The 16,067-nt window shown below is 52.0% G+C and overlaps 1 protein-coding gene across 2 annotated transcripts in view; it reads left to right on the forward strand.

The window, feature by feature from the left end:
• LOC121553784 (heat shock 70 kDa protein 14) overlaps positions 1-15,639 on the forward strand; it is a 44,048-nt gene extending 28,409 nt beyond the window's left edge. The window contains exons 7-13 of one of the 2 annotated variants that reach the window (XM_041867180.2): positions 1,377-1,538; positions 3,923-4,078; positions 4,177-4,279; positions 11,690-11,902; positions 12,000-12,161; positions 13,277-13,344; positions 15,477-15,639. In XM_041867180.2, coding sequence (XP_041723114.1) covers positions 1,377-1,538; positions 3,923-4,078; positions 4,177-4,279; positions 11,690-11,902; positions 12,000-12,161; positions 13,277-13,344; positions 15,477-15,555 — 943 coding nt within the window. In that variant the 3' untranslated portion in view covers positions 15,556-15,639. The remainder of the gene's footprint in view (positions 1-1,376; positions 1,539-3,922; positions 4,079-4,176; positions 4,280-11,689; positions 11,903-11,999; positions 12,162-13,276; positions 13,345-15,476) is intronic. The other variant, XM_041867190.2, reaches the window with a different exon arrangement.
• The last annotated feature ends 428 nt before the right edge of the window (positions 15,640-16,067 follow it).

Raw genomic sequence — 16,067 nt, forward strand, 5'->3', positions numbered from 1 at the left:
GGTCATGTCCTGGTGTATAAACTGGTCATGTCCTGGTGTATAAACTGGTCATGCCCTGGTGTATAAACTGGTCATGTCCTGGTGTATAAACTGGTCATGTCCTGGTGTATAAACTGGTCATTGTGTGTGTAGCCATGTCCTGGTGTATAAACTGGTCATGTCCTGGTGTATAAACTGGTCATGCCCTGGTGTATAACTGGTCATTGTGTGTGTAGCCATGTCCTGGTGTATAACTGGTCATGTCCTGGTGTATAAACTGGTCATGTCCTGGTGTATAAACTGGTCATGTCCTGGTGTATAACTGGTCATGCCCTGGTGTATAAACTGGTCATGTCCTGGTGTATAAACTGGTCATGTCCTGGTGTATAAACTGGTCATGTCCTGGTGTATAAACTGGTCATGTCCTGGTGTATAAACTGGTCATGTCCTGGTGTATAAACTGGTCATGCCCTGGTGTATAAACTGGTCATGTCCTGGTGTATAACTGGTCATTGTGTGTGTAGTCATGTCCTGGTGTATAACTGGTCATTGTGTGTGTAGCCATGTCCTGGTGTATAAACTGGTCATGTCCTGGTGTATAAACTGGTCATGTCCTGGTGTATAAACTGGTCATGTCCTGGTGTATAAACTGGTCATGTCCTGGTGTATAAACTGGTCATGTCCTGGTGTATAAACTGGTCATGTCCTGGTGTATAAACTGGTCATGTCCTGGTGTATAAACTGGTCATGCCCTGGTGTATAAACTGGTCATGCCCTGGTGTATAAACTGGTCATGCCCTGGTGTATAAACTGGTCCTGTCCTGGTGTATAAACTGGTCATGTCCTGGTGTATAAACTGGTCATGTCCTGGTGTATAAACTGGTCATGCCCTGGTGTATAAACTGGTCATGCCCTGGTGTATAAACTGGTCATGCCCTGGTGTATAAACTGGTCATGTCCTGGTGTATAAACTGGTCATGTCCTGGTGTATAAACTGGTCATGTCCTGGTGTATAAACTGGTCATGTCCTGGTGTATAAACTGGTCATGCCCTGGTGTATAACTGGTCATGCCCTGGTGTATAAACTGGTCATGTCCTGGTGTATAAACTGGTCATGTCCTGGTGTATAAACTGGTCATGCCCTGGTGTATAAACTGGTCATGTCCTGGTGTATAAACTGGTCATGTCCTGGTGTATAAACTGGTCATGTCCTGGTGTATAAACTGGTCATGTCCTGGTGTATAAACTGGTCATGTCCTGGTGTATAAACTGGTCATGTCCTGGTGTATAAACTGGTCATGTCCTGGTGTATAAACTGGTCATGTCCTGGTGTATAACTGGTCATTGTGTGTGTGTAGTCATGTCCTGGTGTATAACTGGTCATTGTGTGTGTATAGCCATGTCCTGGTGTATAAACTAGGTGGGACGTCTCTGAGTGTGACGGTGCTGCAAGTGAACGGTGGAATGTTCCGGGTTCTGAACACACATACAGACCACAGCATCGGAGGAGAGAGCTTCACTATCGCCCTGGCCCAGCACCTGGCTGCAGAGTTCAAACGGTAACACACACACACCAGGCTGCAGAGTTCAAACCGTAACACACACACACACACACACACACCTGGCTGCAGAGTTCAAACGGTAACACACACACACACCTGGCTGCAGAGTTCAAACGGTAACACACACACACACCTGGCTGCAGAGTTCAAACGGTAACACACACACACACCTGGCTGCAGAGTCCAAGTGGAACTGACAGCGTTTTATCAACATGAAATCATGTAAAAATCTGTTGATATACACCCCCAGGAAGAATGAGGTTTAGTTTTTATTTTGGACATTTTCTGACAAGTGAACACTTGGATATGTTCACTTCCTGTTTTCATACTTTCATGGAGTGTTGGGGAATGACGTACAGGAAAGGCGTCCACATGCTTCCCAGCTGAAACAGTTCGGTAGAGTTCATGCATATATTATGACCACATTATGTGACGTTTTTGTTCGTTTTGGACTTTGGTGAGGGTTTTTTCAGCTGCTCAGGCAAAAAAATAATAATAATCTAGAGGCAAGCCGAAGTTCGGAGCCGACGTCTACTGCCCTTCGTCGGTGATTGGTCAACAGTAGGGATTCTTCAATAGTCTTTGTTGTCATTCAACGAGAGACAACTCGTTTACATGCACATTATTTCATAGAGAAATACGGCACCAAACATCTTAGTTAGTTGCGTGACTAAGATCCTCTGCAAAAACGTCAATGAATTGAGGAAGCGTATACTGGCTACGGCGTCTCAATCATTTTTCAATTGAAGGTTTTTTTAAGGAAGTATGCAAGCGCACTCGTTCGGTTCGCTAGCCGATTTCAGCCAGCTGAACTGAAGCATGCTGACGCCTTTAGGCAGCCTGTTAGCTCGGCCAGTTAGCTCGCCCTGTCAGCTCGGCCAGTTACCTCGGCCTGTCAGCGCGGCCTGTTAGCTCGGCCTGTCAGCTCGGCCAGTTACCTCGGCCTGTCAGCGCGGCCTGTTAGCTCGGCCTGTTAGCTCGGCCTGTCAGCTCGGCCTGTTAGCTCGGCCTGTCAAATTCAGAGCATTTCTAGCAGGAAAAAAGGGGCATGGACTCTGCTGTCCTAGCTTCAGGGGAAAGCTGCTTCCACTATTGGGGTGCCAGGACAGAGAAGAGGTTGGACTGGGCTGAGGGGAGCTGCCCTCCCATTGGGGTACCAGGACAGAGAAGAGCTTGGACTGGGCTGAGGGGAGCTGCCCTCCCATTGGGGTGCCAGGACAGAGAAGAGCTGGGACTGGGCTGAGGGGAGCTGCCCTCCCATTGGGGTACCAGGACAGAGAAGAGCTTGGACTGGGCTGAGGGGAGCTGCCCTCCCATTGGGGTGCCAGGACAGAGAAGAGCTTGGACTGGGCTGAGGGGAGCTGCCCTCCCATTGGGGTACCAGGACAGAGAAGAGCTGGGACTGGGCTGAGGGGAGCTGCCCTCCCATTGGGGTGCCAGGGCAGAGAAGAGCTGGGACTGGGCTGAGGGGAGCTGCCCTCCCATTGGGGTGCCAGGACAGAGAAGAGCTGGGACTGGGCTGAGGGGGAGCTGCCCTCCCATTGGGGTGCCAGGACAGAGAAGAGCTGGGACTGGGCTGAGGGGGAGCTGCCCTCCCATTGGGGTGCCAGGACAGAGAAGAGCTTGGACTGGGCTGAGGGGGAGCTGCCCTCCCATTGGGGTGCCAGGACAGAGAAGAGCTTGGACTGGGCTGAGGGGGAGCTGCCCTCCCATTGGGGTGCCAGGACAGAGAAGAGCTGGGACTGGGCTGAGGGGGAGCTGCCCTCCCATTGGGGTGCCAGGACAGAGAAGAGCTTGGACTGGGCTGAGTGGGAGCTGCCCTCCCATTGGGGTACCAGGACAGAGAAGAGCTGGGACTGGGCTGAGGGGAGCTGCCCTCCAGTAGGGGTGGGAGGGCCAAGAGACCAGAGGTGGCAGAACAGAGTGCTCTGGTTGGGGTGTAGGGTTGGAGCATAGCCTGGAGATAGGGACTCTGGTTGGGGTGTAGGGTTGGAGCATAGCCTGGAGATAGGGAGGGGCAGTTCCTCTTGCTGTTCTGTAGATAAGCACCATAGTCTTATAGTGGATGGGAGCTTCAACTGGAAGCCAGTGGAGTGTGCAGAGGAGCGGGGTGACATGAGGGAACTTAGTCTCCTACATCTGATCCTCTGGTTGTAATGCTGTGTGTCTGTCTGTAGGTGGTTTAAACAGGATGTTAGTCGTAGTGCGCGGGGTGACATGAGGGAACTTAGTCTCCTACATCTGATCCACTGGTTGTAATGCTGTGTGTCTGTCTGTAGGTGGTTTAAACAGGATGTTAGTCGTAGTGAGCGGGGTGACATGAGGGAACTTAGTCTCCTACATCTGGTCCACTGGTTGTAATGCTGTGTGTCTGTCTGTAGGTCGTTTAAACAGGATGTTAGTCGTAGTGCGCGGGCCATGTTGAAGCTGATGAATGGAGCAGACATGGCCAAACATTCTCTCTCCACGCTGGGTTCTGCCAATTGCTTCGTTGACTCTCTACACGACGGCATGGACTTCGACTGCAACGTCTCCAGGTGACTACACTACCCACAAGCCCCTGCTCTCTTACCCACCACAATCCTCCTCTTCATACAATGCCACAGGAAAGTCATGCTCTTGTGTTTTTTCTCAGGGCCCGTTTTGAGCTGCTGTGTTCGTCCCTGTTCAACAAGAGTGTCCAACCAATCAGAACCCTGCTGGAGACAACTGGGCTCTCTACTAGTGACATCAACAAGGTAACCCTAACCCCTACCTACCTAGCTGACCCCTACCTAGCTGACCCCTACCTAGCTGACCCCTACCTACCTACCTGACCCCTACCTACCTAGCTGACCCCTACCTAGCTGACCCCTACCTAGCTGACCCCTACCTAGCTGACCCCTACCTACCTACCTGACCCCTACCTACCTAGCTGACCCCCTACCTAGCTGACCCCTACCTAGCTGACCCCTACCTAGCTGACCCCTACCTACCTACCTGACCCCTACCTACCTAGCTGACCCCCTACCTAGCTGACCCCTACCTAGCTGACCCCCTACCTAGCTGACCCCCTACCTACCTACCTGACCCCTACCTACCTAGCTGACCCCCTACCTAGCTGACCCCTACCTAGCTGACCCCTACCTACCTACCTGACCCCTACCTACCTGACCCCTACCTACCTAGCTGACCCCTACCTACCTACCTGACCCCTACCTACCTAGCTGACCCCCTACCTAGCTGACCCCCTACCTACCTAGCTGACCCCTACCTAGCTGACCCCTACCTAGCTGACCCCTACCTAGCTGACCCCTACCTACCTGACCCCTACCTACCTAGCTGACCCCTACCTAGCTGACCCCTACCTACCTGACCCCTACCTACCTACCTGACCCCTACCTAGCTGACCCCTACCTACCTGACCCCTACCTACCTGACCCCTACCTACCTAGCTGACCCCTACCTACCTAGCTGACCCCTACCTACCTAGCTGACCCCTACCTAGCTGACCCCTACCTAGCTGACCCCTACCTACCTACCTGACCCCTACCTACCTAGCTGACCCCCTACCTACCTAGCTGACCCCCTACCTACCTAGCTGACCCCTACCTACCTAGCTGACCCCTACCTACCTAGCTGACCCCTACCTACCTAGCTGACCCCTACCTAGCTGACCCCTACCTAGCTACCTACCTGACCCCTACCTACCTGACCCCTACCTAGCTGACCCCTACCTACCTACCTACCTGACCCCCTACCTACCTACCTACCTGACCCCTACCTACCTACCTACCTGACCCCTACCTACCTACCTGACCCCTACCTACCTAGCTGACCCCTACCTACCTACCTGACCCCTACCTAGCTGACCCCTACCTAGCTGACCCCTACCTACCTAGCTGACCCCTACCTACCTACCTGACCCCTACCTACCTACCTGACCCCTACCTAGCTGACCCCTACCTAGCTGACCCCCTACCTACCTAGCTGACCCCTCACCTACCTACCTGACCCCTACCTACCTACCTGACCCCTACCTAGCTGACCCCTACCTAGCTGACCCCTACCTACCTAGCTGACCCCTACCTACCTAGCTGACCCCTACCTACCTAGCTGACCCCTACCTACCTAGCTGACCCCTACCTACCTAGCTGACCCCTACCTACCTAGCTGACCCCTACCTAGCTGACCCCTACCTAGCTGACCCCCTACCTACCTACCTGACCCCTACCTACCTACCTGACCCCTACCTACCTACCTGACCCCTACCTACCTAGCTGACCCCTACCTAGCTGACCCCTACCTAGCTGACCCCTACCTACCTAGCTGACCCCTACCTACCTACCTGACCCCTACCTACCTAGCTGACCCCCTACCTAGCTGACCCCTACCTAGCTGACCCCTACCTAGCTGACCCCTACCTACCTACCTGACCCCTACCTACCTACCTGACCCCTACCTACCTACCTAGCTGACCCCTACCTACCTAGCTGACCCCTACCTACCTACCTGACCCCTACCTAGCTGACCCCCTACCTAGCTGACCCCTACCTAGCTGACCCCTACCTAGCTGACCCCTACCTACCTACCTGACCCCTACCTACCTACCTGACCCCTACCTACCTACCTAGCTGACCCCTACCTACCTACCTGACCCCTACCTACCTAGCTGACCCCTACCTACCTACCTGACCCCTACCTACCTACCTAGCTGACCCCTACCTACCTACCTGACCCCTACCTACCTACCTGACCCCTACCTACCTAGCTGACCCCTACCTACCTAGCTGACCCCTACCTACCTAGCTGACCCCTACCTACCTAGCTGACCCCTACCTAGCTGACCCCTACCTAGCTGACCCCCTACCTAGCTGACCCCCTACCTACCTACCTGACCCCTACCTACCTACCTGACCCCTACCTACCTAACATGGGCTTGGAAGTTGCCATGGCACTGAAGTAGCATAGGCATAGAGCTCTGTAAATACTGGACATATTGTTACTTAAAAAAAACATTTACATTATTTTGCGGGATGAAAAGTCAACTTGTTTGCCTTGATAGCTAGCTAGCTAGCTGGCTTGATAGCTAGCTAGCTAGCTGGCTATTCGGACGTTCTAGCTAGCTGGCTATTTGGACTTTCTAGCTAGCTGGCTATTTGGACTTTCTGGCTAGCTGGCTATTTGGACTTTCTAGCTAGCTGGCTATTTGGACTCTAGCTAGCTGGCTATGTGGACTTTCTAGCTAGCTGGCTATGTGGACTTTCTAGCTAGCTGGCTATGTGGACTTTCTAGCTAGCTGGCTATTTGGACTTTCTAGCTAGCTGGCTATGTGGACTTTCTAGCTAGCTGGCTATGTGGACTTTCTGGCTAGCTGGCTATGTGGACTTTCTAGCTAGCTGGCTATTTGGACTCTAGCTAGCTGGCTATGTGGACTTTCTGGCTAGCTGGCTATGTGGACTTTCTGGCTAGCTGGCTATGTGGACTTTCTGGCTAGCTGGCTATGTGGACTTTCTGGCTATTTGGACTCTCTAGCTAGCTGGCTATTTGGACTTTCTCCGACCACATAAATAATCATTATTTAACCTGAGAAACATCACCGACTCAGTCCTGTTCTCTCTAAACCTGATCTCGAGAGGCTGGTCAACTCCCTAGTCACCTTCCGACTCAGTCCTGTTCTCTCTAAACCTGATCTGGAGAGGCTGGTCAACTCCCTAGTCACCTTCCGACTCGATTACTGCAATGCTCTCCTTGGTGGTCTCCCCTCAAGCATCCACAGGCTGCAGAATAGGGCTGCCAGGTTCCTCACAGCAACCCAGAGATCTGCCAACACCACCCCCATGCTAGCCTCTCTCCACAGGCTGCAGAATAGGGCTGCCAGGGTCCTACCAGGAACCCAGAGATCTGCCAACATCACCCCCATGCTAGCCTCTCTCCACAGGCTGCAGAATAGGGCTGCCAGGGTCCTACCAGGAACCCAGAGATCTGCCAACATCACCCCCATGCTAGCCTCTCTCCACAGGCTGCAGAATAGGGCTGCCAGGGTCCTACCAGGAACCCAGAGATCTGCCAACATCACCCCCCATGCTAGCCTCTCTCCACTGGCTGCAGAATAGGGCTGCCAGGGTCCTACCAGGAACCCAGAGATCTGCCAACATCACCCCCATGCTAGCCTCTCTCCACTGGCTGCAGAATAGGGCTGCCAGGGTCCTACCAGGAACCCAGAGATCTGCCAACATCACCCCCATGCTAGCCTCTCTCCACAGGCTGCAGAATAGGGCTGCCAGGGTCCTACCAGGAACCCAGAGATCTGCCAACATCACCCCCATGCTAGCCTCTCTCCACTGGCTGCAGAATAGGGCTGCCAGGGTCCTACCAGGAACCCAGAGATCTGCCAACATCACCCCCATGCTAGCCTCTCTCCACAGGCTGCAGAATAGGGGCTGCCAGGGTCCTACCAGGAACCCAGAGATCTGCCAACATCACCCCCATGCTAGCCTCTCTCCACAGGCTGCAGAATAGGGCTGCCAGGGTCCTACCAGGAACCCAGAGATCTGCCAACATCACCCCCATGCTAGCCTCTCTCCACTGGCTGCAGAATAGGGCTGCCAGGGTCCTACCAGGAACCCAGAGATCTGCCAACATCACCCCCATGCTAGCCTCTCTCCACTGGCTGCCCATCCAATCCAGAATCAACTTCAGAATATTCCTGTTAGTCTTCAAACCCCTCAGTGCCTCTGGTCCCCAATACATTTTACATTTTAGTCATTTAGCAGACGCTCTTATCCAGAGCGACTTACAGTTAGTGAGTGCATACATTATTATTTTATATATATTATTTCATACTGGCCCCCCCGTGGGAATCGAACCCACAATCCTGGCGTTGCAAACGCCATGCTCTACCAACTGAGCTACATCCCTGCCGGCCATTCCCTCCCCTACCCTAGACGACGCTGGGCCAATTGTGCGCCGCCCCATGGGTCTCCCGATCGCGGCCGGCTACGACAGAGCCTGGATTCGAACCAGGATCTCTAGTGGCACAGCTAGCACTGCGATGCAGTGCCTTAGACCACTGCGCCACTCGGGGACCAGAGGTAGAGCCGGCATTGAACTCTGCAGCCCCAAACAGACTTCACATTTACGCCGGTCAAATGATCAGTCTCCTTGCAGTCCCAGAGACCCTCCTAAAAACAATGGGTGACTGAGCGTTCTGCTGTCTCGGCCCCCGGCTCTACCTCTGCATGCCCCAGACCCAGACCCACTGCCTTTAAGTCTGAGCTCAACAAACTGGCTTTCTCTTAATGTGATCTGTGTATGTTGCTAGTGTTCTGTTCTTTTCCAGTTGTATTGTTCTGTCCTGGTCACCTCCTGTATGGTCTAGTACTAGGCTGTTAGCTAGGGCTGGCTGATATGGCCAAAATATAATAGCACAATATTTTGTTTTCAAATCATGTGAAAAAAGAGAAACCTGCATACTGCTCCTGCTAGTATCACTGTTCTTTATTCAGCTTCCGTATCGGCCTCAAGGCCTCCATCAGAGCTTTTGAGTTTTTAATTTGCACCCTTGGGTAGACATTGCTCCACCCTCATCCATTCAGTGCATCGAATGGGGGAGGAGTCGAGGAAAAACTAATGTTAGAACAATGTGCATTTCATAAATATTATAATAACGTACAGTACCAGTCAAAAGTTTGGACACACCTACTCATTCCAGGGTTTTTCTTTATTTTTACTATTTTCTACATTGTAGAATAATAGTGAAGACATCAAAACTATGAAATAACACATATGGAATCATGTAGTAACCAAGAAAGGAATAAAATATATTCTTCAAAGTAGCCACCCTTTGCGTTGATGACAGCTTTGCACACTCTTGGCATTCTCTCAACCAGCTTCACCTGGAATGCTTTTCCAACAGTCTTGAAGGAGTTCCAACGTATGCTGAGCACTTGTTGGCTGCTTTTCCTTCACTCTGCGGTCCAACTCATCCCAAACCATCTCAATTGGGTTGAGGTTGGGAGATTGTGGAGGCCAGGTCATCTGATGCAGCACTCCATCACTCTCCTTCTTGGTAAAATAGCCCTTACACATCCTGGAGGTGTGTTGGGTCATTGTCCTGTTGAAAAACAAATGATGGTCCCACTAAGCGCAAACCAGATGTGATGGCGTATCGCTGCAGAATACTGTGTTAGCCATGCTGGTTAAGTGTGCCTTGAATTCTAAATAAATCACAGACAGTGTCACCAGAAAAGCACCATAACACCTCCTCCTCCATGCTTCACGGTGGGAACCACACATGCGGAGATCATCCGTTCACCCACACCGTGTCTCACAAAGACACGGCGGTTGGAACCAAAAATCTCCAATTTGGACTCCAGACCAAAGGACAGATTTCCACCGGTCTAATGTCCATTGCTCGTGTTTCTTGGCCCAAGCAGGTCTCTTCTTCTTATTGATGTCCTTTAGTAGTGGTTTCTTTGCAGAAATTTGACCGTGAAGGCCTGATTCACACAGTCTCCTCTGAACAGTTGATGTTGACATCTGTTACTTGAACTCTGTGAAGCATTTATTTGGGCTGCAATTTCTGAGGCTGGTAACTCTAATGAACTTATCCTCTGCAGCAGAGGTAACTCTGGGTCTTCCATTCCTGTGGCGGACCTCATGAGAGCCAGTTTCATCATAGCGCTTAATGGTTTTTTTGACTGCACTTGAAGAAACTTTCAAAGTTCTTAATCTTCCGGCTTGACAGACCTTCATGTCTTAAAGTAATGATGGACTGTCGTTTCTCTTTGCTTATTTAAGCTGTTCTTGCCATAATATGGACTTGGTCTTTTACCAAATAGGGCTATCTTCTGTATACCCCCCTACCTTGTCACAACACAACTTATTGGCTCAAACGCATTAAGAAGGAAAGAAATTCCACAAATTAACTTTTAAGGTGGCACACCTGTTAATTGAAATGCGTTCCAGGTGACTACCTCATTTTGTCTTCACTATTATTCTACAATGTTGAAAATAGTAAAAATAAAGAAAAACCCTTGAATGAGTAGGTGTCCAAACATTTGACTGGTACTGTGTGTAAAATGTATTAAATGTGTTCATTACCCCGATATGTGGATTGAGAAATCAATTGGAACCCTGTTTACAACTCTACAGAAGAGTAATGGACAGATACTATATTACCGGGGGACGCTTCCACCCAGAGACATTTTTAAAAAGAGGACTTGGAAGTAGCCAGTTTTTCAGTCCGCGCCGTATATGCCACTCCAGAGTTATCTAGAAAAAGCAGCAGAGATGCGCAACAGGTTTCTGATAAGAGGCTACCCTCCACAACAGGTTTCTGATAAGAGGCTACCCTCCACAATAGGTTTCTGATAAGAGGCTACCCTCCACAATAGGTTTCTGATAAGAGGCTACCCTCCACAATAGGTTTCTGATAAGAGGCTACCCTCCACAATAGGTTTCTGATAAGAGGCTACCCTCCACAATAGGTTTCTGATAAGAGGCTACCCTCCACAATGTGTGGATGAAGCTCTTTAATATGGCACTAGGGAAAACAAGAGATGAACACTGGAATGTTCACCACCACATAGACTTTGAACTGGGTTAGGGTTAATATAAACCACATAGACTTTGAACTGGCGCAACGTGGGAGATGCTGTCAAGAAGCACTGGCATGTTTTATCATGGGACCAGCAAGAAACACTGGCATGTTTTATCATGGGACCAGCAAGAAACACTGGCATGTTTTATCATGGGACCAGCAAGAAACACTGGCATGTTTTATCATGGGACCAGCAAGAAACACTGGCATGTTTTATCATGGGACCAGCAAGAAACACTGGCATGTTTTATCATGTGCTTTGCCAGATGTAAACAAATTTGTGCACAAAACTGTAGAGAAATAAGCTTTTTGTGGGTATGGAACATTTCTGGGATCTTTTATTTCAGCTCATGAAACATGGGACCAACACTTTACATGTTGCGTTTATATTTTTGTTCTGTGTGTTGTACCGATGAGTGTCCAAACTGGGTGTCAACTGCTTATGTGGGGATTCTAGGTGGTTCTATGTGGGGATTCTGTGTGTTCTAGGTGGTTCTATGCAGGGGTTTTAATTGTGTGTGTTCTAGGTGGTTCTATGCAGGGGTTTTAATTGTGTGTGTTCTAGGTGGTTCTATGCGGGGGATCTGCGAGGATTCCTCGGCTGCAGCAGATGATCAAAGATCTGTTCGCTGACGTGGAGCTGCTCAGCTCCGCCCCTCCTGATGAGGTCATTGCTGTCGGCGCAGCGATGGAGGCGGGCCTTCTAGTTGGCCGGGAGATTGGCTCCTCCCCCGAGTCTGTTACCGTGGAAGCCTGTGTCTCTGACATTCTGCTCAAGGTACACACACACACACACACACACACACACACACACACACAGAGAGATCAGTGACTAGTAGAGTAGCTTCTGATTGGCTAATCTTTGTGATTGACAGGAGGTGGATGAAACTGGGGCTGAGGTGTTCTCTGTGCTCCTCCCCTCGGGCACGCCCCTTCCTGCTCGGCGACATCACATCCTGTCCGGTCCCGGCCGCCTGGCATCCCTCTGTCTGGAGCTTTACCAGAAAACCACAGAGCAGCCAGAGAGACTGGCCAAGGTACACACACACACCCACACACACACACACACACATACACACACACACACACATACACATACACCCACACCCACACACACACACACACACACACACACACACACACACACACACACACACACACACACACACACACACACACACACACACACACACACACACACCCACGCACCCACGCGCACACCCACGCGCACACCCACACACACACCCACACACACACCCACACACACACACCCACACACACACCCACACACGCCCACACGCACCCACGCGCACGCACGCACACGCACGCACCCACACACACACACCCACACACACACACCCGCACACACACGCACGCACCCGCACACGCACCCGCACACGCACCCGCACACGCACCCGCACACGCACCCGCACACGCACCCGCACACACCCGCACACACCCGCACACCCACACGCACGCACACACACACCCACACGCACGCACACACACCCGCACACACCCACACACACGCACCCGCACCCGCACACGCACGCACCCACACACACACACCCACACACACACACACCCGCACACACACGCACGCACCCGCACACGCACCCGCACACGCACCCGCACACGCACCCGCACACACCCGCACACACCCGCACACACACGCACACACACGCACACCCACACACCCGCACACACCCACACACACACACGCACCCGCACCCGCACACGCACACGCACGCACGTACACGCACACACCCGCACCCGCACCCGCACACGCACACGCACACGCACGCACGTACACGCACACACACACACGCACGCGCACGCACGCATACACACACACACGCACGCACGCACACACACACACACGCACACACACACACGCACACACACACACACGCACGTACACACACACACACGCACACACACACACACACACACACACGCACGTACACACACCCACACACACACACACACACACACCCACGTACACACACACACACACGCACGTACACGCACACACACACACACACACGCACACACGCACGCACGCGCACACGCACACACACACGCACGCGCACGCGCACACGCACCCACACCCCTCCACCAGAGAACCAACAGGTCTCCCTCTTGTCTGCAGATTGTTCTGAGAGACCTGGAGACCAAAGAGGACAACCATGACATTGATGCCGTGGTAACCATGAAGAGGTAACGCCCAGCAGCACACTGCTTCCAGCTGTGGACTGGACCTGGTGTCTGTGTGTTTACTGGGTCTAACCTGTGGTGGACTGGACCTGGTGTCTGTGTGTTTACTGGGTCTAACCTGTGGTGGACTGGACCTGGTGTCTGTGTGTTTACTGGGTCTGACCTGTGGTGGACTGGACCTGGTGTCTGTGTGTTTACTGGGTCTGACCTGTGGTGGACTGGACCTGGTGTCTGTGTGTTTACTGGGTCTGACCTGTGGTGGACTGGACCTGGTGTCTGTGTGTTTACTGGGTCTGACCTGCTGTGGACTGGACCTGGTGTCTGTGTGTTTACTGGGTCTGACCTGTGGTGGACTGGACCTGGTGTCTGTGTGTTTACTGGGTCTAACCTGTGGTGGACTGGACCTGGTGTCTGTGTGTTTACTGGGTCTAACCTGTGGTGGACTGGACCTGGTGTCTGTGTGTTTACTGGGTCTAACCTGCTGTGGACTGGACCTGGTGTCTGTGTGTTTACTGGGTCTAACCAGCTGTGGACTGGACCTGGTGTCTGTGTGTTTACTGGGTCTGACCTGCTGTGGACTGGACCTGGTGTCTGTGTGTTTACTGGGTCTGACCTGCTGTGGACTGGACCTGGTGTCTGTGTGTTTACTGGGTCTGACCTGTGGTGGACTGGACCTGGTGTCTGTGTGTTTACTGGGTCTGACCTGCTGTGGACTGGACCTGGTGTCTGTGTGTTTACTGGGTCTAACCAGCTGTGGACTGGACCTGGTGTCTGTGTGTTTACTGGGTCTGACCAGCTGTGGACTGGACCTGGTGTCTGTGTGTTTACTGGGTCTAACCTGTGGTGGACTGGACCCGGTGTCTGTGTGTTTACTGGGTCTGACCTGTGGTGGACTGGACCTGGTGTCTGTGTGTTTACTGGGTCTGACCTGTGGTGGACTGGACCTGGTGTCTGTGTGTTTACTGGGTCTGACCTGTGGTGGACTGGACCTGGTGTCTGTGTGTTTACTGGGTCTGACCTGCTGTGGACTGGACCTGGTGTCTGTGTGTTTACTGGGTCTGACCTGTGGTGGACTGGACCTGGTGTCTGTGTGTTTACTGGGTCTGACCTGTGGTGGACTGGACCTGGTGTCTGTGTGTTTACTGGGTCTGACCTGTGGTGGACTGGACCTGGTGTCTGTGTGTTTACTGGGTCTAACCAGCTGTGGACTGGACCTGGTGTCTGTGTGTTTACTGGGTCTGACCAGCTGTGGACTGGACCTGGTGTCTGTGTGTTTACTGGGTCTGACCTGCTGTGGACTGGACCTGGTGTCTGTGTGTTTACTGGGTCTGACCTGTGGTGGACTGGACCTGGTGTCTGTGTGTTTACTGGGTCTAACCAGCTGTGGACTGGACCTGGTGTCTGTGTGTTTACTGGGTCTAACCAGCTGTGGACTGGACCTGGTGTCTGTGTGTTTACTGGGTCTGACCTGTGGTGGACTGGACCTGGTGTCTGTGTGTTTACTGGGTCTGACCTGCTGTGGACTGGACCTGGTGTCTGTGTGTTTACTGGGTCTGACCTGCTGTGGACTGGACCTGGTGTCTGTGTGTTTACTGGGTCTGACCTGTGGTGGACTGGACCTGGTGTCTGTGTGTTTACTGGGTCTGACCTGCTGTGGACTGGACCTGGTGTCTGTGTGTTTACTGGGTCTGACCTGCTGTGGACTGGACCTGGTGTCTGTGTGTTTACTGGGTCTGACCTGTGGTGGACTGGACCTGGTGTCTGTGTGTTTACTGGGTCTGACCTGTGGTGGACTGGACCTGGTGTCTGTGTGTTTACTGGGTCTAACCAGCTGTGGACTGGACCTGGTGTCTGTGTGTTTACTGGGTCTAACCTGCTGTGGACTGGACCTGGTGTCTGTGTGTTTACTGGGTCTAACCAGCTGTGGACTGGACCTGGTGTCTGTGTGTTTACTGGGTCTGACCTGTGGTGGACTGGACCTGGTGTCTGTGTTTACTGGGTCTGACCTGTGGTGGACTGGACCTGGTGTCTGTGTGTTTACTGGGTCTGACCTGTGGTGGACTGGACCTGGTGTCTGTGTGACTGGTCTGAGCGTGGCGTGTCTGTGTGTTTACTGGGTCTAACCTGTGTTTCAGGGACGGATCTCTCCATGTGAGCTGTGTGGAGCAGAGCAGTGGGAAGACTGAAGCTATCAGCATACCAGCAGCCTGCTGAGATCACCACTATCTTCAAGTCAATGTCACTATACTTGTTGTTCAAGTTGTTTTTAAAGTTGAAATAAAGACATTGTTTAACTCAGTTCCTTTATTCTGTTCAGTTAATAACAGCGTTAGTTTTCTGTGGTCTGTCAGGATCAGATTACAGTTAGCGGTGGAAAATGTTTTGTTCCCTACTGAACATTTCACAGGGTGGTGGAGGCTGTGGTTTCTCTTGGCCCTGATAGGCCACGTGTTCAGCAGGAACTGGTGGGGGTAAGGTGTGTATATAGTAAAGTAGGGCATGGGTAAGGTGTGTATATAGTATAGTAGGGCATGGGTAAGGTGTGTATATAGTAGAGTAGGGCATGGGTAGTGTGTATATAGTATAGTAGGGCATGGGTAAGGTGTGTTATAGTATAGTAGGGCATGGGAGGTGTGTAAAAGTAGGGCATGGTAAGGTGTGTATAGTATAGTAGGGCATGGGTAAGGTGTGTATAGTATAGTAGGGCATGGGTAAGGTGTGTATAT

This window comes from Coregonus clupeaformis, unplaced genomic scaffold, assembly GCF_020615455.1.
Source record: "Coregonus clupeaformis isolate EN_2021a unplaced genomic scaffold, ASM2061545v1 scaf1741, whole genome shotgun sequence".
NCBI lineage: Eukaryota > Metazoa > Chordata > Actinopteri > Salmoniformes > Salmonidae > Coregonus > Coregonus clupeaformis.